We start from the raw sequence: 20,461 nt of genomic DNA, 5'->3' as shown, positions 1-20,461 counted from the left end.
AGGAAAAATACTCCAATCTGCATGTTGAGTCCATTAATTTTCTATCTGAAAGTTGGATAGCACGAGGACTTTGAAGTGTTCATAAATCATTGTATTGGTCAGTTACAAAGTGTTTTGCAGTTGATTATTTTAGAATATTCCTTTACATTGTTGTCCTAGTTCTACTCACTTCACTTTGCATTATTTCATTTAAATCACCCAGATCTTTCTGAAACCTCCTGTCATATTCCTGTACCATAACTTTTTTAGTCGTTCCACAATTGATAGGTATTCCATTCATTTCTAGTTCTTTGCCACCTCAAACAGCTACTAAAATTGTTTTGTACCAGTCGTTTTCATTTTTCATTGATCTCCTTGGAATATATGTTGTTGTTCAGTCATTTGACCACGTCTAACTCTTCATGACTCTGTATGGGGTTTTCTTGGCAAAGAGAATGGAGTGGTTTGCCATTTCCTTCTCCAGCTCATTTTACAAATGAGGAAACTGAGGCAAATAGAGAATAAGTGACTTGCCTGGGGTCACATAGCTAGTGAGTGTTTGAGGCTAGAATTGAACATGTCTTATAGGTCTAGTATTCTATCCATGGATTACATGGATTACATGGATAATATGTAGAATCCTTTGACATAGTTTCAAATAGTTCTCCTATTTAATGTATTTAAACACTATTTAGATGGCCACTTATTGAGATGAGATGTAAAGTAGAAATTTTTCAGATGTGTGTTGTACTAGATGGTTTATGCAATCCCTTCCAAACTTGAAAATTCCATGATTGAGACCTGGGTTCATATTATGGCTTGGCCACTTACTAGCTGCATCACATTGGGAAAATGACTTTCCCCCTCTGTTCCTCAAGTTTCCTCAACTGTAAAATGAGGGGGTTGGCAAGTTTGTTTGAGTGGAAGGTTTTGGATTTGTAATCAGTGTACCTAGATTTGGGTCCTGACTCTGGTACTTAGAACCTGTGTGACTTTGGGCAAGTAACCATCCTTATTTTAAAAATGAGGATGTTGGCTTGAACACATGGGTCTATGGGGATATGATTGGGGATGTAGACTCTAAATGATCACCCTAGTGCATATATCAATAATATAGAAATAGGTCTTGATCAATGACACATGTAAAACCCAATGGAATTACACATTGGCTATAGAAGGGGGGTGGGAGGAGGGGAACCATGGAAAAATAGTCTTAATCAATGAAAAAAATGAAATAAAAATAAGGAGGTTGGACCAAATGTCCTTTGAGGTATCTCCTAGCTTTCAATCTGTTATTCTATAATCTAGGTTCTTGGCTCTCATATACCCATGGGTAACTCACTTTAAATTAACTGGACCTTATTTTCTTTTTCTATAAGTGAAGATGTTATATTTCCCAGGCTTTCATCTAGTTCTAAATATATATTTGACCCTTTTTAATATGTTCTCATGATCTAAATCCTCTAACTCCAAACCCCATTTATTTCCAATACACCATGTTATATATTTCTTCTGATCATTTATATTTCCAGCATAGTGCTGAATGTATATTAATTGCTCAAAATATATTCCTTTCAATGTTTATTTAGTGATCAATTGAATAAAATTAGATCCCTTTTCTTTTCACTGTTTTTTTCCCATTCCTTTTTATCTTCCAGTTCTCTAGCAATATTAAAAAAAAATAAGTAGCTCAACTATTGTGCCATTTGGAAGATGAATCTATTTTAAAAGAGATTTAAAAAATTTATTTTCACCAAACTCAGAAGGATGAAGAACATGATGAAGGCTCGTCCCAGGGTTGTCCTGGCTACCACGTCTCCAAAGCCAACAGTTGATGTTGTTGCCATGACAAGGTAAAAAGCATCAAAATAAGACAATATATGGGAATTTCTACCTTTGAGCCAAGGATCACCTGTGTTTTCCACCTGTCCAAAGAAAGAAGATTCAGGCAAGACCTTATAAATGAGCCAGGGAACCCATTAACCCATGTTACTTTGTAGAAAGGAAATTCCTAGAATGTACCCCTACTTTATCATATCTGGATCCATTTCTCTGAATGCTATGGAAATATAATAGCAAAAATTCCCCTGAGAACGGGTCAAATGTGACAATTAATGGTGTGTTGTTTTCTTTATAGCTAATCAGTATAGAATTGGACAAGGAACACCAAATATCAGTGTACAGAGGCTGCTAACTTGAGCATCACAGTATGCCCCAAGCCAAAATGGTCACCTTGGCCTTCCATGTTGTTGTAGAAATATAAGATTAGCTCTATTCTATATACTATTCCAATACTAAAACTGCTTTTTTTTTTAATATTGCCTAGTCTTCTCTGTTATCTTTGTAGCCAGAGAGTAGCACACAGAATCTCCTACTTAGAATGCTCTTTTGTTATTAGCATGATTCTATTTCTGATATTATTGTTATATCATGATTACTACTATTTTTTTTATTTAAACTATCCTTCATTGCCCCTTTTAATGTGGATAATGATCTGACACTGGAGTACGCATTTTAGAGAGCTGTAAAGGCCCCATAAGAGACCGTTTTGTTTTATTTAAGGACCAGATGAGTTTGGAGAAGGTTAATATGGCTAACAGGGCAATGATGCTTGTAGCATTAGCTACTCGGAAAGACCAAGGGAGGGAGGGATTAAGATATATGTCAGGACACTAAAATTCCCACTGACAAAAACGTGTTTGAAAAATTGAAACCTGTATTAATGATCATAATCCTTTTGGATATGCAGTTCTTAATTATTATTCATATGAATTATCAACACTATTATTAGTAACAATGATAACAAACACTTTAAATAACAGTTGTTAATAACATCGTCATGCTCATTGCTATTATTTGTTAAACATAAAGCAATAAATTTGAAATGATGCACCATACTTATTGGTTTGAACCAGACTAGTACTTTCATTGTTGTATGGTACTCCCAGTGAGATAACTCCCCCAACCATAGCATATTGGTCATTTTCTCTGAAATGCAGACACTTGAAGACCTGCCTTGGTCACTAAGAAAAAAAATGCCCAGGGCCCATGAGTTATCCATTCTTCTTTTTTGAAGTGGATGAATAAAATCACAAGGTGATAGCTTGACTTGCAAGTGAATTGGATTTAAGTGAGGAAGAGTTGCATGAATTCATGAGACTTGTTATATCTTCACAGTCATCCAAGTACGGTGGCATGACAAAAATCAGGACAATTTCCAGTGGCCCAGGATGCAGTGTATGACCTTGGTATCTTTGAGGTCTGATCAAGCTCTAAGCATTTCCCAGTGTCTGCTTTACCTGCCTTTGTAACTCTTGGGACAAATTGTTCTCATATGCCCATTATGCTAGGGGAAATTTTCACATGCTTGGGCAGACATCCCCCCAAGTCACTGATGGATTTAAGGACTGTCCATTACCCTCAACCTGGTTTATCCCATTTGCCTGCTGAGATGGTTTTACCAAGGTGTGGCTGATGTGCATGCCAGAACTTCTTGGAGCCACAGATGAAAGCTGGGAAAGTGGATGCCAAAAGTGGATCATTGGCCCTGAAATGGGTTTGGCATGCCTTTAGACAAGAAGTACTAGGACTTCCTGAACATTCCATACACCCAGGGACACAAAGCCAGCCTGTGTCAGAGGTAGGAATTGGATCCAAGTCTTCTTGACTCCAAGGTTAAGTTTTAAATATACTAATATTATGAAAATAATTTGGTTTCACCTTTATTGTGTGTGTTAGTTATGGTAAATATTATAATTACTAATTGTGACTACAAAACTCACTTTAAACATGCAGTGTCTATTTCAAAAAGGAAAAGATGAAAAGTACTTTTCCTACTTCCCCAATACATTTAAAAAAAACTTTTATCTTATGTCTTAGAATTAATACTAATTATTGGTTCTAAAACAGAAGAGTTGTAAGGGTTAAGCATTTGGGGTTATGTGACTTGCCTAGGGTTACATAGTCTCAGAGGTCAGGTTTGAACACAGGACTTACTATTTCCAGACCTGGTTCTCTATCTGCTGAGCCATCTAATTGCCCCCAATTTTTTTTAAAAGATTGAAATTGAGAAAAATTAATGATTTCCAATGATTTTCTATCTTCTCCATCTTTCCTCTGAGGAAAAAAAGTTCTCAGTACATTTTCCCTTGTCTGGCCCCATTTCACTCCTTCAGCTATATAAATAAAATAAAATGAATGGACAAGGTACAACATACCTATGTATGCAGATACACATACATACATGTGATAACATAATATATATAAATATATGTTTGTATGTATAGATGGTCTTAGTTCATACAACATGATGAATTAATAAGAACTATAAAAGAAAGGTCTCCAATTTCTTCATTGTGAAGAACTGCCTGTTTCACAGTAGATCTCAAAAAGCCTCAAACTTATTAAATAGGAAATTTAGAGAATTGCCCAAGATACAAAGCGGTTAAATGACCTGTACAGGGTCACAAAATTAATCATTAGCATCAGAGGTAGAATTTAAAAGCAAATTTCCTGACTCCCAAGTCCAACCACTCTATTCACTATGCTACATTCCTCAATTATCAGGAAACTAAATAAGAAATAATATGTATTATGTCCTTTATTGATCAAAGTGATGACATATTTCAATCTTCTCAAAAGCTATTAACTCCCCTTCTGTCATCTCCTCCTCAACATCATTATTCATTTTGAGGCTAAGGGGAGGGAAGGGGCTGGATAAGTAACTCTACCTAGGGAAATAAGATTTCTAGAGTAAAAGAAGAGAGGTTCTCATAATGGAATTTAGCCATGGATAAGGCATTATAATTGATCCTTTGAAGATAAGCTTCCAATTTAGGCTTTTAAAACATCATTGAGTTTTCATGGAAAGCTGATATTTGTCTTATTAATTTCTTGTGAAGGTTGAGTTTCTTAAAGTCTTTTTCCCATTGTTCTCCATTCTCACCCTTTACCTAGAATTTAAAAAATAAGGAGGAAAAGAAGCAAAAGCATGCTTCTGCACAAATTTCTTTATTTCTCTGTTCCTGAGTTTCCTCATTGTAAAATGGGAATAATAATACCTTCACTTCTCACCTTTCCTGTTACTGTGAAAAAGGAACTGTGTAAGATATGGAACAGATTAAAATCTGAGATTAAAACAATCAATAAGAGTTCTAGATGTGTTTTCTCCAGAAGTCCTGTTGTAAACTCTCTCCTCAAGATTCCTGCCTTACACTGGAGTAATAAGGATGGGGTTGGGTAAGAGGAAGTTCTTTTCCCACGGTTATTTCTTTCAAGTCTCAAATCTTAAGATAGTCTATGGTCAATGCACCATCATTATTGTTCTCCCTTTTTTAATACCTATTTCATATCTGATCCCTTTGCATTAGATTTCAAGAATGTTTTCCCCTTATCCATACTTACTGACTGTCCCTAAACAGAAAAGATTGAGAACAAATCTAGGAGGCAGCTAGGTGGCTCACTGGATTGAGAGCTGACTTAGAGATGGGTGGTCCTGGGGTCAAATGTGGCTTCAGACACTTCCTAGCAAGTCACTAAATCCTCATGTTCTAGTCCTTTTTTTAAAAGCCTTACCTTTCAGCTTATAATCAATGCTGTGCATTGGTTCCAAGACAGAAGAGTGGTAAGGGCTAGGCAATGGTGATTTCCCCAGGGTCACATAACTAGGAAGTGTCTAAGGCCAGATTTGTACCTAGGACCTCCCATCTCTAATAGGTTTAGCTCTCAATCCACTGAGCCACCCAGCCCCCCCCCCCCCCCCCCCCATTGCCTAGTCCTTATTGCTCTTCTGTCTTGGAATCAATACAAAATATTCATTCCAAGACAGAAGACAAGGGTTTAGAAAGAGAGAGAGAGACAGAGACAGAGAGACAGAGAGAGAGAGACAGAGAGACAGAGAGACAGAGAGAGAGACACACAGAGAGACAGAGAGACAGAGAAAGAGACAGAGACAGAGAGAGAGAGAGACAGAGAGACACAGAGACACAGAGAGAGAATGGCTTAAACTTCCATGGAAATAGAGTAGTAGCTAGACACCTATGTAATTTCAGTCTGCCAGAAAAACTAATATACAATTTTCCATTTTGTCTAATATCTCTGACCTCAGCTTGTTTGCACTTATCTAGAATTATAGAGATCAAAGGACTTAGATTCCCAATATGCCATTGAGATCATATAATACAATCTACTCCTTTTACAGATAAGGAAAATGGATGCTTCAGTTGGGAAAGTGATTTAACTGAAATCATATAGAAACTAGTTGGAAAAGAATTAGAAAGGACTTTGGGTGTCATCTACTATATCCTCTGTATTTTACAGGTAGAGAAATTGAGGCTAAGAGGTGAAGTGACTCCACAACATCTCAATTCATTCTCTTCTCTCTTTATAGGGCACCACATAAATTCTGGCATGTATCATCCCTTATCTGGACTATCCTAATAGTTTCATGATTTGTATCCCTAGAGTTTCTTCTCTTTCTAATCTCCTCCTATAATATTCTTAAGTCAAACATCTAGCCATATGGTTCTCTTGTTTATTAACTTTAAGATGTTCACTATTGCTTCTACTATTAAATTAAAAATCTTCACTCTGCTATTCAAGGCCTCCTCAAATTTGCTCTAAGCCATTCACCAAAGTAATTTAAAACTTACCCCTTCAAATATTTTTATGTTCTAATTGAATTAGTGACTATTTCTTTGTGCATTTTTTATATCATAAAATACCTTATATGTGCTCTCTCCTCATCTCTGCTTTCAGAATCCTTATTTTCTTTCCAGGATCATATCCAAGTTCTGTCTTCACTGTGAAGCCTTGGCTTATGCTCTCTTCTTACATAAATTATCTTGCATTGTACATAACTGTGTATAACTAGATCTCACATAGTGTGTGAGTAATGAATTCCATAAAAGCATCACATTCAAATTTTCACTGTAAAAGTTATAATTATATAAAATATAGTAATTTCTTTCTGTCCAATGGAACTACAAAGTGTCAATTCTAATAATGCAACTACTTCCTGGAACTCATTATTTGCTATATTCGGGATCTTGCTGTAAAAATTATGTCTGCCTTCCAGTAGAACCCTCTGAGGGCAGGAGGATTTTAATATTTTGCTTGCATTGTCAATGCTGACATTAATAAGTTGATGAACATATTGATAGTGAATATATTCCCCTCCTAGCAAAATGTATGTCCTATGAGGGCAGGGAATATTTACTGTTTGGTTCTCCTCCTATCTTTCTGATCACTCTTTCTTTGAATCATCATCGATATTCTGCTTTCTTTGTGTGGGTATATACCCACACCCATACATACACATTTGGCCTCTGTCCTGACTCCACTTGCCTGTTTTACCTTTTGTCACTCTCCTCTAATCCTACTTAACTTATCATCTCTATTCAGATGACCCCCAACAGACCCCCCAATGCTTTATGGGCATGGCATCTCCCTAGGTATATGTCAATCTCAACATTTAAAAAAAAAACAAGACTTATAATCCTTCTTTCTGAAACTAATCTCTCTTTTTAAGGTCATGATTCTCTTGAAAATAGCACCAGCCTTCCGAGTGCTGAGGTTCACTGCCTCACAGTTTTTCTGGACTCTTCATTCTCCTTTAATTTTCAAATTCAAGTAGTTGCCAGGTCTCATTAAGTCTACTTCCCCAATTTCTTTCACATCTCTTTTCTCCACTCTCATGAACACCATGATACCGCAAGCCTTCACCTTTCCTTTCTTGGACTTTTGATCAGTCTCTTTGCTTTCATTTGTTCCCCTGTCTATTACACATATTTCACACTGCTGCTAAGATGATATTCCTGACCATGCTATTTCTCTTCTTAGTATATTCCAGTAACTATCTATTGCCTCTAGGACAAAATGTTAAATTCGTACTTTGGCATGTAAGGTTCTTTCTAGTCTATCTTCAAATTATCCTCCTATTCTGACTACCAGTATGGGTGAGATAATAACTTGTCTCAAAATAAACAAACATAACAAAAATAAAATAAAACAGGAAAGGAGAGGGGAAGCATATTGTGAAATTAATTGGGAAGTTGGGAGAAGAGTGAAGCGTTCAGGAATGGGAGACTAGAGAGAAACTTAATTTGTTGAATGACTTGTAATAATATAATTACTTATTAAGCCCTTCTGGCTTTTATATGAATGGATCAAAGTTTGACTCTCTGTCCTTACTATCTGTCTGATTTGGAGAAAATCACTTTACCTTCTGGGAGAGCTTGAACTACAGGACCCCTCAGGTCCTTTTCAGCTCCAAATCTATGAGTCTGGTGTGGAAAGAGTTTTGAGTCTAACTTTGTGTTTGAGTTTCCTTCTTCCCACATATACAGGAAGAAGAAAATTCAAAAAACATCAAAATGAGATGAAGGCACTATATCTCTGACACAATGGCAACCCCTGAGAAAGTATTTCATTAACCCAAAAGAATGTAGCATGTCCACAATCACAGAGACAATCCACAGAGCCTAGCCTCAGACTTTTCTACCCCTTTATGGTGTCTCTAAGATACAGATTTGAAACTAATCAAGTTAGCTTCAGATGTTTCCTAACCATTCTGGTGTCTCTGAGATTTAGACTTTTTTCAAAGCATCTGTACTGCCAGTCAAGCAACACCTGTGTATGTTTTTTCATCCATCCTTCCTTGACTTGTTCCTCTCATAACTGCCTTTTTCTCCAAGATTCTATATTTGGTGACTACCAGTAGTCTGTTCTTGAATAGCTGAAACTAGGTTTTCTCTGATCCACTTGAATACCCATATTTTCAGAAAAAAAATACTTTTTTCTTTTGCACCAATGGGATTTGGTTTATCTCTGTCAGTTCTTTTGAGTCATTCAGAACCAGGCCCATTAACATTAGGAAAACATTTTGCAGGTTTGCCTGAGTAATGCATGAATTTGATATCTTTATCTCCTTCCTTTAGAGAAAAGATATTACTACTGAATTCCTTTCTGGAGTGTGGGATAAGGCAGGTACTTACTAGGTGAAGGAATCCTGCAGCAGTAAGCCAAGTGCAGGAAATTAAAGATACGATTTTGTAAAACTTTGCTGAACTACTGCAGAAAGAAAGACAAAATTTAGGTGAGGACATTCTGGAATTTCTGGAATGTGTTATCAATTTCATCCTCTAACATAGATAGCAAAATACATATACATAATACAAATGCACATACCACATATACTACAAGATAGGAGTTCTTTTTTAGGTGACTTTCAGAGGTTTGCATACTGATGTCAAAAATGCATCAGTAATCATGAAACTCATCCTAGGACAGCTAGGTAGCACTGTTATAGGTCACTGGACCCAAAGTCAAAAAGATTTGATTGCAAATCTGACCTCAGACATTTTCTAGGTATGGGTAACCCACTTAACATTATTTATCTCAGTTTCCTCACCTGTAAAATGAAAGGGGGAAGGAAATGGAAATGGAAAACCACTTTAGTATCCTTGCCAAGGAAAAGTAAAAGATGCCTGAAACAATTGAACAAGAATAACAAAAAGAATAAAGAAGTTGGGAATGTACATTAGATGTGTGAAAAATTTGGCTAAAATAATGAGAGAAATAGCTACTCTACATTTTATAACCAGTATTAAACAAATAGAGCACTGGATTTGGAGTTTAAATCTTGGCTTTATTAGTTATACTAATTACCTTTTATAATCTTGGGCAGAGAAGAAATGCATACTTCTCTAGGACTCAATTTCCACATTTTCAAAATTAAGGTCCTTTCCAGAGCAACTAGGTAGCACAGGGGTTAGGATGCCAGGCCATTCAAATCTGGTTGCATATATATCCTAGCTGTATGACTCTGGGCAAGTCATTTAATCCTGTTTCCTTCTGTTCTCATCTATAAAATGAGCTGGAGAAGGAAATGGCAAACCACTCCAGTATCTTTGCCAAGAAAGCTCCAACTAGGTCACCAAAAGTCAGATATGACTGAAATGATTGAGCAACAAGGTCCTTTCCATGTATATTCCTAAGAAGGAAGTGCTAATGTTTTGCTAAAAACCATGCAATTCGCCAATTAGGCCAAACAATTCTCATTTAAAAATATTTCATTTATTTATTTAAAAAATTTTTTCCATGTTTACATGATTCATTTTCTTTTTCTACCCTCTTCTCTCCCCCATCCTGGAACCAATAGGCAATTCCACTTGGTTATACAAATGTTATTACTTGATACCTATTTCTATATTTTGAAAATTTGTAATAGAGCAATCTTTAAAACCAAAACCCAAAATCATGTACCCATATAAACAAGTGATCAGTCCTATGTTTTTCTTCTGCATTTCTAGTAACACAGTTCTTTCTCTCGATGTGGATAGCATTATTTCTCATATGCCCCTTGGGATTGTCTTGGATCATTGCATTGCTACTAGTAGCAAAATCCATTACATTTGATCATTTTACAATGTTTCACTTTCTGTGTACAGCATTTTCTTGGTTCTGCTTATTTCACTCTGTATTAGTTCATGGAGGGTTTTCAAGTTCATATAGATATCCTCCAGTTTATCATTCATTACAGCACAATAGTATTCCATTACCATCATATGCCACAATTTGTTCAGTCATTCCCTAACAGAGGGACAACCCTTCATTTTACATTTTTTGTCACCACAAAGAGTGCATCTATGAATATTTTTGTAAAACCCTCTTTATTATCTTTTTGGGGTACAAACCCAGCAGTGGTATTGCTGGATCAAAGGGCATGCATTCTTTTAAAGTCCTTTGGGCATAATTCCAAATTGCCTTCCAGAATAGCTGGATCAATTCACAACTCCACCAACATTATATTAGTGTCCCAATTTTGCCACATCCACTCCAACATTTATTATTTTCCTTTACTGTCATATTGTAGGCCAAATAATTATCATGAGTTGATTTTTTTTAAAAGAGAGTTTGAGTATGATACTTTCCCCCAAGAATTGGAGAAATGCACCAGGCAGGAAGAAACTTGGTATGGTAGAAAGAATAATGGACATGGATTATTTTCTTGGAGTCATGGGATCTGAATTAAAATTCTGACTATGTTATTTACCATTTAACCTTTCTGGGCCCAATTTCCTTAATTGAAAAATGAAGGATTGGTATTTAAGATCTTTAAAAATGCCTTAGTTGTTTCTAAACCTAGAACTATGATCCTATGAAGTCTTTGAATTGATAGTGTGAAACAAAATTACATTAAACCTCAGAATACTTCTACATGGAGTTAAGGAGGGAAAAAAAAAACCTTCAAGTAGGCAGCCTATGTTTTTTTTTTCCCCCTCTAGGGACAAAAGAGAAGACAGTTAGATAGAAACAGCTAAAACAACTTCTGAGTTCAGCCTGAGAAGCTGAAGATATTATTTATTAATCTATGACAAAGGAATACTGTCATGTCTTATTTGGCCTACTTGGGTATTCAGGGATGGGCATAGTTTCTATTTGGGCATCTGTAAAGGATTGCAAGCTTCTTTTACCTACCTTAGTGAAAAAAAAAAACCTGCCTGTGACTACTCTATCAGCCTAAGAGTTATAGGTTGAATAGATGTTAGAGATCAATAAAGAATGCTATTTGAACTTAAGTCAATAAAAATAAGAACAAATGAGAACAAAAGTCAATCTTTTGTCCAATGAAAGAGTTAAACAAATCTTTGTTAAAGATATATTATGTGAAGAATACTGTCCCTGCCCTCAAGGATCTTTTATTCTACTGGGGAAATAGATGTCTACATGAAGAAATAACTATAATGTTTATTAAAAAGAAAAGTAAATTGTAGAGGAGTAATTAAGGTGATCAGGAAAGATTCCCTTTATGAGGTATCACTTGATTGTTCTTTGATAGATAAACTGAATGTGGAGTTCAGTCCTTGTGCTTTGGAATCCCCACTGGACTGTTAGAATATAATTAATTCCATGTTCTCAGAAATAATTAACTGCTTTTATTATAATAATTATGTTCTGGAAAGGAAATTTTGTTTCTTGAGCAAAAATGGAGTCTCATTTCAACCAGTCACCTCTTCTGAGAAAGAAGTGACTTCCTACTATAATAATATTCTATGAATATATTAGGGGATTTTTAAAGGTGTTCAAATTACATAAGCACCTCCTAATTTTAACACAAAAGTTAGGGGTCTTTTGAAAGATATGTGCCCCTCTACAAGAGATCCATTTATTCTCTTTTACAACAAATAAAATTTACTTAAAATTTAAATTTCATTTTACTATTTTTCCAATTAATGATCTTTCATTTTTGCTTTCCTAATAGAAAAGTTGTTTTTTTTTAAGAGAGAGAAACAATACCATAATTACCAATATGCATAGTCAAGCCAAACAAATTCTCATATGGGCTATGTCTAAAAATTTGTGGGAAATCCATTTATTTTGCAATGGGCACAGGGTTAGTTTATTTTTTTTTCTAAAACATACAGTAGAGAAAGTTACTTCATTGGTAAAAGGAATTGATTTTTCTTGCCTTATTCCTCTTATCAGTATAGACTATACCTTTACCAAGTGCAAACTTAATAAATGTACGCTGAAAACAAATTTATTTCTATCTTTGAGAAATGGTATTTTAAAGAAAAAATCCCACCCTTCACATGCCTGTTTTAAATAAAATATTGGCTAGAAATAGGTAGTTCCTTCTTTCTAGAGTGGGATTTCTTAAATGGGTCGATGTGTATAGTTTTCTTTTCTTTTTTGGATAACCATATTTTAATATAATTGATCTCCTCTGTAATACAATATATTTTTTAAGCATAAAAATATTGTGAAAAGGGATCCAAAGACTTTACCAGACTACATAACACACACACACACACACACACACACACACACACACACACACAAAGTTTAAGGCTCCCTATTATTGACCAAATATGTATTGGTTTGGAAATTATACACTTTATATATAAAGAAGAAGTAAGATGACTTTGTTTAGAGTCACCATATTGAGCTAATTTCCACTTTTTTCAAATGAGATTTGAAGCTTAAAACTTACCCAGACTTGATGATTCGTAGATATTGTAATACTATAGGGAGTTCTAGCAATTTGAAAGATCTCAGGAACCTTAAACCTTCATGAAGAAAACAAATAAAAAAATTTTTGAAGAAAAACAGCCCAACAGGAAAGAAAAAGAGAGAAAAAGAGAGGGTCAGGAAAGTGAGAGAAGAGTTCAGTTCAGTGATTGGTGTTGGTATAACATATCTCTTGGAATGTCTTTGCTCTATAACTGCAAACGCTGCTCATTATAAATTCAATAAAGATCTCTTGAAAGTACATTATATTTGAAAATTGTTATTCTTCATTCTCTTTCACCTACCTAATGTATTTGATACTGCTTACCATTCTCTGTTTCTATTCTCTCCTTTTTTGGTTTGTGTGACATTATTCTCAATGGATTCTCTTCTGATCTCCCTCTTCCTTCTCAGTCTCCTTCACTGATTTACCATTTTCCCCCTTCTCTTTAGACAACAGTTTAGCTCAAGGCTTATTCATTCTTTTATCCCTCTAAATTTTTTCTCCCTTGCTCAAGTCAGACACTCAATAATTTCAATTATTGGCTATGCATAACCAAATCTATACCAAAGCCCTAATTCCCTACCTGAGCTCTAATTATAAACTTCAAACTTCTTCCAAATATTCTACTTAATAAGTATCCAGTATCTCAGGTTAAAAATATCCTAAGCTTTATGTAAAAATTAAATACATAGAGAAGATTCTCATCTGCAGCTCCTTTAAAAATAGCAAAAAAAAAAAAGCTCTTAAAGAAGCAAAATTCTCAGATTCCTCAAAAGAAAGCAAACAATTCAAACTGAGCACATTTTTTTTTAAACCCTTACCTTCCGTCAGGGCTAGGCAGTGGGGGTCAAGTGACTTGCCCAGGGTCACACAGCTGGGAAGTGTCTGAGGCCAGATTTGAACCTAGGACCTCCCATCTCTAGGGCTGGCTCTTAATCCACTGAGCTACCCAGCTGTCCCCTGAGCACATTTTTTAACAGAGCTCAGAAACTGTGAAAATATATTGTGCATCAAAACAGAGGCTAATATTCTCAAATAAAAAATTAAATAATCTGAAATAATAACAACTATTTTGTTTTCAAATTGCTCTCTCAGCAAAATTGCTTAACTGTGTAAGTGTGGTTCATCTGTGGGCATCTTATCTAAATCCTATATAATGTAAAATCTCTTTACAGCTTGCTCTAGCAAACAACCTCATAAGTTTCTTTATAAAATGATTTCATATCTTGTGGGTTTGTTTTCATGAATGACAATTATGGAGAAAGATAATTGCATGTTGAGTTTAAGATATCAAATGGACATCCAGTTGAAAATTAAATAGTAGAGGTTAGCGGAAAGTTTGGGGCAGGATAGATAAATATGAAAATCACCAGAATAGAGTTAGTAGTTAAATCCATGGGAGTTGATGAGATCACCAAATAAAGAAGTAGAGATAAAGAAGAGAAGAGGGCCTGGGGCAGAACCCTAAGTAGAAGGCACCCACCCCCTCATTCTTCCCATATGAGGTTGGAAACTAGGCAGCAGACAGTATAGCAGAAGATGGAAGTTGAATCCATATAGCAAGAAGGTGCTCAGCCTATACTATTTTTTCCCTTTCTCTATGCAGGAAGAGACAGGTGATGTGTGTGAGATTGGGAGGTTTCAATTTTGCTTTCTTCTTCAAAAGAATTCTATATAGAACTAAGGACCAAGAAAATAGTGCTATGGGTATCCTGGAGCTAGATTAAACTTGCTGATGAGAGGTGATAATTCATTATTCAGTAAGGGAATTTATACCATGGATATATTACAAATCATGGATTGAATTGTTATTTTGTTGATTGTATAGACTTTAAAAGTGATGTTGAAAATATTAATAATTTGGATTAAATTAAGAAAGATGTTTGTACATTTTTTTCTCTGGAGAGATAGTTGTTAAATATTTTCTGACATACTTATAAACTTGATAAGAACTTTCAATGTTTAAAAGGACATCTTTAAAAGAAAGATTTATTTTTATCATCATGTAAAACACATTTCAATATTGGTCATTTATGTAAGAACAAACATATATAACATAAACTCCCAAATAAAACCATAAATATACTGATGTGAAAGATGACTACAACAGTTCTTTCTCTGGAGGTGGATAGCATTCTTCATCATGAGTCTTTCAGGGTTGTCCCATTGCATTGCTGAGAGTAGCCAAGTTTTTACAGATAATCATTGTACAATATTGCTGTTATTATGTACATTGATCTCTCAATTCTGCTTATTTTGCTCTGCATCAGTTCTTGCAGATCTTTCAAGCTTTTTCTGAAACCATATTGCTTATCATTTCTTTTTTTTAACAATATTTTATTTGGTCATTTCAAAACATTATTCATGGGAGACAAAGATCATTTTCTTTTCCTTCCCCCCAACGCACAATTCCACAAGAACACATGTGTTCTTGATTCGAACCCATTTCCATGTTGCTGGTATTTGCATTAGAGTGTTCATTTAGAGTCTTTCCTCAGACATGTCCCCTTAACCCCTGTATTCAAGCAGTTGCTTTTCCTCGGTGTTTTTACTCCCACAGTTTGTCCTCTGCTTGTGGATAGTGTTTTTTCTCCTAGATTCCTGCAGATTGTTCAGGGACACTGCATTGACACTAATGGAGAAGTCCATCTCCTTCGATTGTACCACAGTGTATCAGTCTCTGTGTACAATGTTTTCCTGGTTCTGCTCCTCTCACTCTGCATCACTTCCTGGAGGTTGTTCCAGTCTCCATGGAATTCCTCCACTTTATTATTCCTTTTAGCACAATAGTATTCCGTCACCAACATATACCACAATTTGTTCAGCCATTCTCCAATTGAAGGGCATCTCCTCATTTTCCAATTTTTGGCCACCACAAAGAGCGCAGCTATGAATATTCTTGTACAAGTCTTTTTCCTTATTATCTCTTTATGGTACAAACCCAGCAGTGCTATGGCTGGATCAAAGGGCAGACAGTCTTTTATGGCTCTTTGGGCATAGTTCCAAATTGCCCTCCAGAATGGTTGGATCAATTCACAACCCCACCAGCAATGAATTAATGTCCCTACTTTGCCACATCCCCTCCAGCATTCATTACTTTCCATTGCTGTAATGTTAGCCAATCTGCTAGGTGTGAGGTGGTACCTCAGAGTTGTTTTGATTTGCATCTCTCTGATTATAAGAGATTTAGAACACTTTTTAATGTGCTTATTAATAGTTTTGATTTCTTTATCTGAAAACTGCCTATTCATGTTCCTTGCCCATTTATCAATTGGAGAATTGGCTTAATTTTTTTGTACAATTGATTTAGCTTATCATTTCTTATAGCACAGTAGTATTTCATCATCAACATGTACCACAATTTGTTCAGTCATTCCTCAATTAATGAACATTCCCTCAATTTCCAATTCTTTGCCACTACAAAAAGAACTGCTATAAATATATAAATATTTTTGTACAAGTATGTCCTTTCCCCTTTTTTATTATCTCCTTGGGATACGGACCCAGTAGTGATATTAGCAGACTAAAGAATGTGCACAATTTTAGAGCCCATTGAGCATAGTTCCTACAGAATGGTTAGATCAATTCACAACTCCACCAACAATGCATTCATGAACCAGTTTTGCCACATCCTCTCCAACATTGCCACTTTCCTTTATGCCATATTGGCCACTCTGACAAGTGTGAGGTAGTACCTAAGAGTTGTTTTAATTTGAATTTCTCTAATCAAAAGTGATTTTGAACATTTTTTTCATATGAATATTGATGGCTTTGAATTTTTTATTTGAAAATTGCTTGTTCATATCCTTTAACCATTTGTCAATTGGAGAAAGGCTTGTATTCTTATAAATTTGACTTAGCTTACTCTAAATGTGAGAAATTAGACATTTATCAGAAAAATGTGCTATAAATTTTTCCAAGTTCATTTTTCCCTTCTAATCATGGTTAGATTAGTTTTGCTTGTACAAAAGTGTTTTAATTTAATACAATCCAAATCATTCATTTTATATCTTATAATATTCTCTATCTTATGTTTGGTCATAAATTCATTCCCTTCTCCATAGATCTGCCAGGTAAACGATTTTGTGTTCCCTTAATTTAGTTAGGGGATCATTCTTTATATCTAAGTCACATATCCATTTTGATTTTTATCTTGTTATACAATGTAAGATATTGGTCTATACCTAGTTTCTGCTATACTGTTTTCTAATTTTTCCCAGCAGTTTTTGTTAAACAAATAGTGGGGTTCTTATTCTAAAACTTGGGATCTTGGGGTTTATCAAATACTATGTGGCTAAGGTAATTTCCCTCTGAATACTGTGCATCTAATTGACTCCATTTAGCTATTATTCTAGTTCTTAGCCATTACTAGATTGTTTTTATGATTATTGCTTTATAATATAGTTTGAGATCTGGTACTGTTAGGCTACCTTCCTTCACATGTTGTTGTTGTTTTTTTATTAGTTCCATTCATATTCTTGACCTTTTGTATTCTTCTAGAAAAATTTTGTTATTATTTTTCTAGTTATATAAAATAATTACTTGATAGCTTTATTGGTATGGCATTGAATAAATAAATTAATTAGGTAGAATTTTTCTTTTTATTATATTAGCTCAGCCTATCCATATATAATCAATGTTTTTTCTAATTGTTTAGATCTGATTTTATTTTTGCAAAAAGTATTTTGTAATTGTGTCCATATAATTTCTGTGTTTGCCTAGGCAAATAGAGTTCCAGGTATTTTATATTGTTCAGAATGAGTTTAAATAGAATTTCTCTTTCTAACTCCTGCTGTGGGACTTTGTTGGTAATACATAGAAATGCTAATGATTTATATGGTTTTATTTTGTATCCTGCAACTTTACTAAAGTTATTAATTATTTCAACTAGTTTTAGTTGATATTATAGGATTTTCTAAGTATATCATCATATCATCTGCAAAGAATGACAGTTTAGTTTCCTCAATTCCCTACTTTAATTCTTTCATTTTCTTTTTCTTTTTGTTACTATCAGAGCATCTTAATAAATCAAAGGGCACTGAGGACTAGAATGCTATAAGTAGAACATAAACACCCAAAGATGGCAGAAATTAATCAATAAAATGAAAAAGAAAATATCTATCAAATTTTTTAAAATGTAGATCTTTACAAGGTCAAAGCAATAGAAGTAGGCATAGGACTCAGGAAGACAATCTGAGAATTAAAACAATCTTATACCAAAACAATTTTCCTTTGACAAATACCTGACCTTGAAACTTCCCTACTAAACAAACTCCAGTGACTTCCTTTGGCCTCTATGGTAAAATAAAAATTTTAAATATAAAATAATAATAAAACCTCTCTCCACAAAAATGTGCAAGACAAAATTAAAAATATATTTAATTAAAAGTAACTACAGAAATTATCAGGTTAATATGCCTAATGAAATTGAGGACTAGGTATTTTTTTCTAGTTATTATTTCTCAAAAACTTCTCAAGAAAAATCAGGCTCTGGCTATAGAATAATAACAGTTGTCGCCATTGGTCAAGATACTAAGAAGTCCAAAAATTATAAGTTTTATGGATCAACAGCAAAGAATTATATTCTTAAAAACAGAAATGATCATTTCCCCACCAGCACCTCAGCTCTGGGATGGCACACACAATCTGATCCATTAGTTTGTGTTCAAATATTGCTTTTGCAGTCATTGACCTAACCTCACCATTCTGTAGCAATAATAAGCTTACCTGGACTGCACTGATTCTATGTGTTTCAGGGATAAGTGGGGGAAGAGGGCAATAAGAATGTCAGAGTGTACTCTGGTTGGTGTCTAAGTATGCCCAGCCAGAGAATATAAATCCAAAGAAAGTGTAAGTAATGTCCTATCTCTAGTGACTGCTAAAAGGAACATTTAAAAAATCACTGAAAAAGGAAACTGTCCCTCTCCATCTTCTCTCCCACCCTACTCTTTCCTCTTCTCTACTTTCTTTCCCTTATTCATTTCCCTTCCCTTTCCAGAAAGCCCCCTCCCAATCAAATCTCTTACTTTCCCCTGCCACCCCCCAACATTTCAGATATATTTTGGCCTGGGTTTCTTTGTACATGTAAGAGTGTTTTTTGTTTTGTTTTGTTTTGTTTTCCCCTCTGATGTCTTATTTCCCATCCAGAAGTGGAAAGAGGCTGTGCTACCTCTGTAACTATAGTGTTAGTAGGTATCTATCCAAGATAGCCTCCTAGATGCCTATATTGGACAGTAGTACTTCTTGAACAAAGTAACCCTTTTTATGATGGGACATGTAGTAATGAAGTGGTCAAATTGAAAAGGCTTACATTGAAGCATTTAAATAAAATGACTGCAGTAGAATACAACCTTTTGCAAACCTAAGAACCCATTCTTTATTATCATTTGGAAACAAGAGGGGCATTCCACTGCACAAGTCATCCCATTAGCTGATTATTATATCACTGCTGGAATATATTTATCAGTCACCTGACTTGTCTCTGTCTTTTATAAATTCCAGTGTGCATGGAATTGTCAGCTTTTGATGAAGCTATATCTATTGTCCTTACTACCTTCCCAAGGGGTAGCATTTCAAAGATTAAGAAGAACAAGGTAAAGCCATATTTAAGTCAAAAAAAGGAAGAATGTAATTCATTTTTTCCAAAGCAGCTTGTGGGGTGCTTTACTCTTGGATTTGAAACAGAAATTTCCACCCAAATTTTTGGCAGAATTTACCTGGAGAAAAGCCTGTCCCAGTGGATCAGACCAAGAGGAAGCCCTAACCTATACCTGAAGCTATGAAAACTGAGTAACAGGAGATACACCCTCTCTCCAAATGTCCAGCAGAAAATATTAATGGCTAACTGCTTTCTAATGACTTTTGTGATGTTTACAATTTGGAACATCAAATTTATGGAATGGTGATGTATGCCTTCAAAGTGACTTTGCAATGTTTGGCCCCAAAAAGGTCAATATGCCTTGAACAGATCCCATACTTTTCTCAATCTTATTGAAGTTACCCTATCATAGAAATCACCCCCCACCCAACCTTATCCTTTTTCTTGAAACAGTATATAAGCCTTTATCCTTCTTCAGCCTCTTTGGGGAAGGGGGAAACTTGGGCATATCCAACCCATACACACACATACATGTGTAGATTTTTAAATTCTCTCAGTGGAAATAAATATTGTTGGTACAGTGCTGTTATGTTTGGTTTTATGGATGACAGTAATGGTGGCAGCTTGTAGGATCCAAAAGCAGATCTCTACTGCCTTTCAGGATCCAGCCAAGATATGATATTGAAAAAGGTTCCTTTGTGGCTCAACTCAATCTGGGCTCCTGCAGATAGCAATGAGTCATCTTTCCCTTCTCTGATTTTGATTCCTAAAACTCCTGTTTTTTCCCCCTAATCTTCATAATGCTAAATATATTGTTTTAACAGCCATGAATGCAAGGTCATTTTCTTTAGAGAGAATGAATTCCTGGT

The 20,461-nt window shown here is 35.1% G+C and overlaps 1 protein-coding gene and 1 pseudogene across 4 annotated transcripts in view; one reads left to right on the top strand and one right to left on the bottom strand.

Moving 5' to 3' along the window:
- Window positions 1-20,461, bottom strand: part of KCNU1 (potassium calcium-activated channel subfamily U member 1) — a 314,287-nt gene that overhangs the window by 195,870 nt on the left and 97,956 nt on the right. For all 4 annotated transcript variants that reach the window (XM_056813505.1, XM_056813504.1, XM_056813506.1 and 1 more), the window contains 3 exons: window positions 12,974-13,049; window positions 8,973-9,048; window positions 1,734-1,904 (listed from right to left, as the gene is read on the bottom strand). In XM_056813505.1, coding sequence (XP_056669483.1) covers window positions 1,734-1,904; window positions 8,973-9,048; window positions 12,974-13,049 — 323 coding nt within the window. The remainder of the gene's footprint in view (window positions 1-1,733; window positions 1,905-8,972; window positions 9,049-12,973; window positions 13,050-20,461) is intronic.
- On the top strand, window positions 16,525-20,205 carry LOC130453778 (mediator of RNA polymerase II transcription subunit 6-like; annotated as a pseudogene).

The sequence above is a fragment of the Monodelphis domestica genome, chromosome 1 (genome assembly GCF_027887165.1).
Source record: "Monodelphis domestica isolate mMonDom1 chromosome 1, mMonDom1.pri, whole genome shotgun sequence".
In the NCBI taxonomy this organism is placed as follows: Eukaryota; Metazoa; Chordata; class Mammalia; order Didelphimorphia; family Didelphidae; genus Monodelphis; species Monodelphis domestica.
Note: the sequence above shows the minus strand (reverse complement) of the source record. Positions and strands in the feature narration are given on the sequence as shown.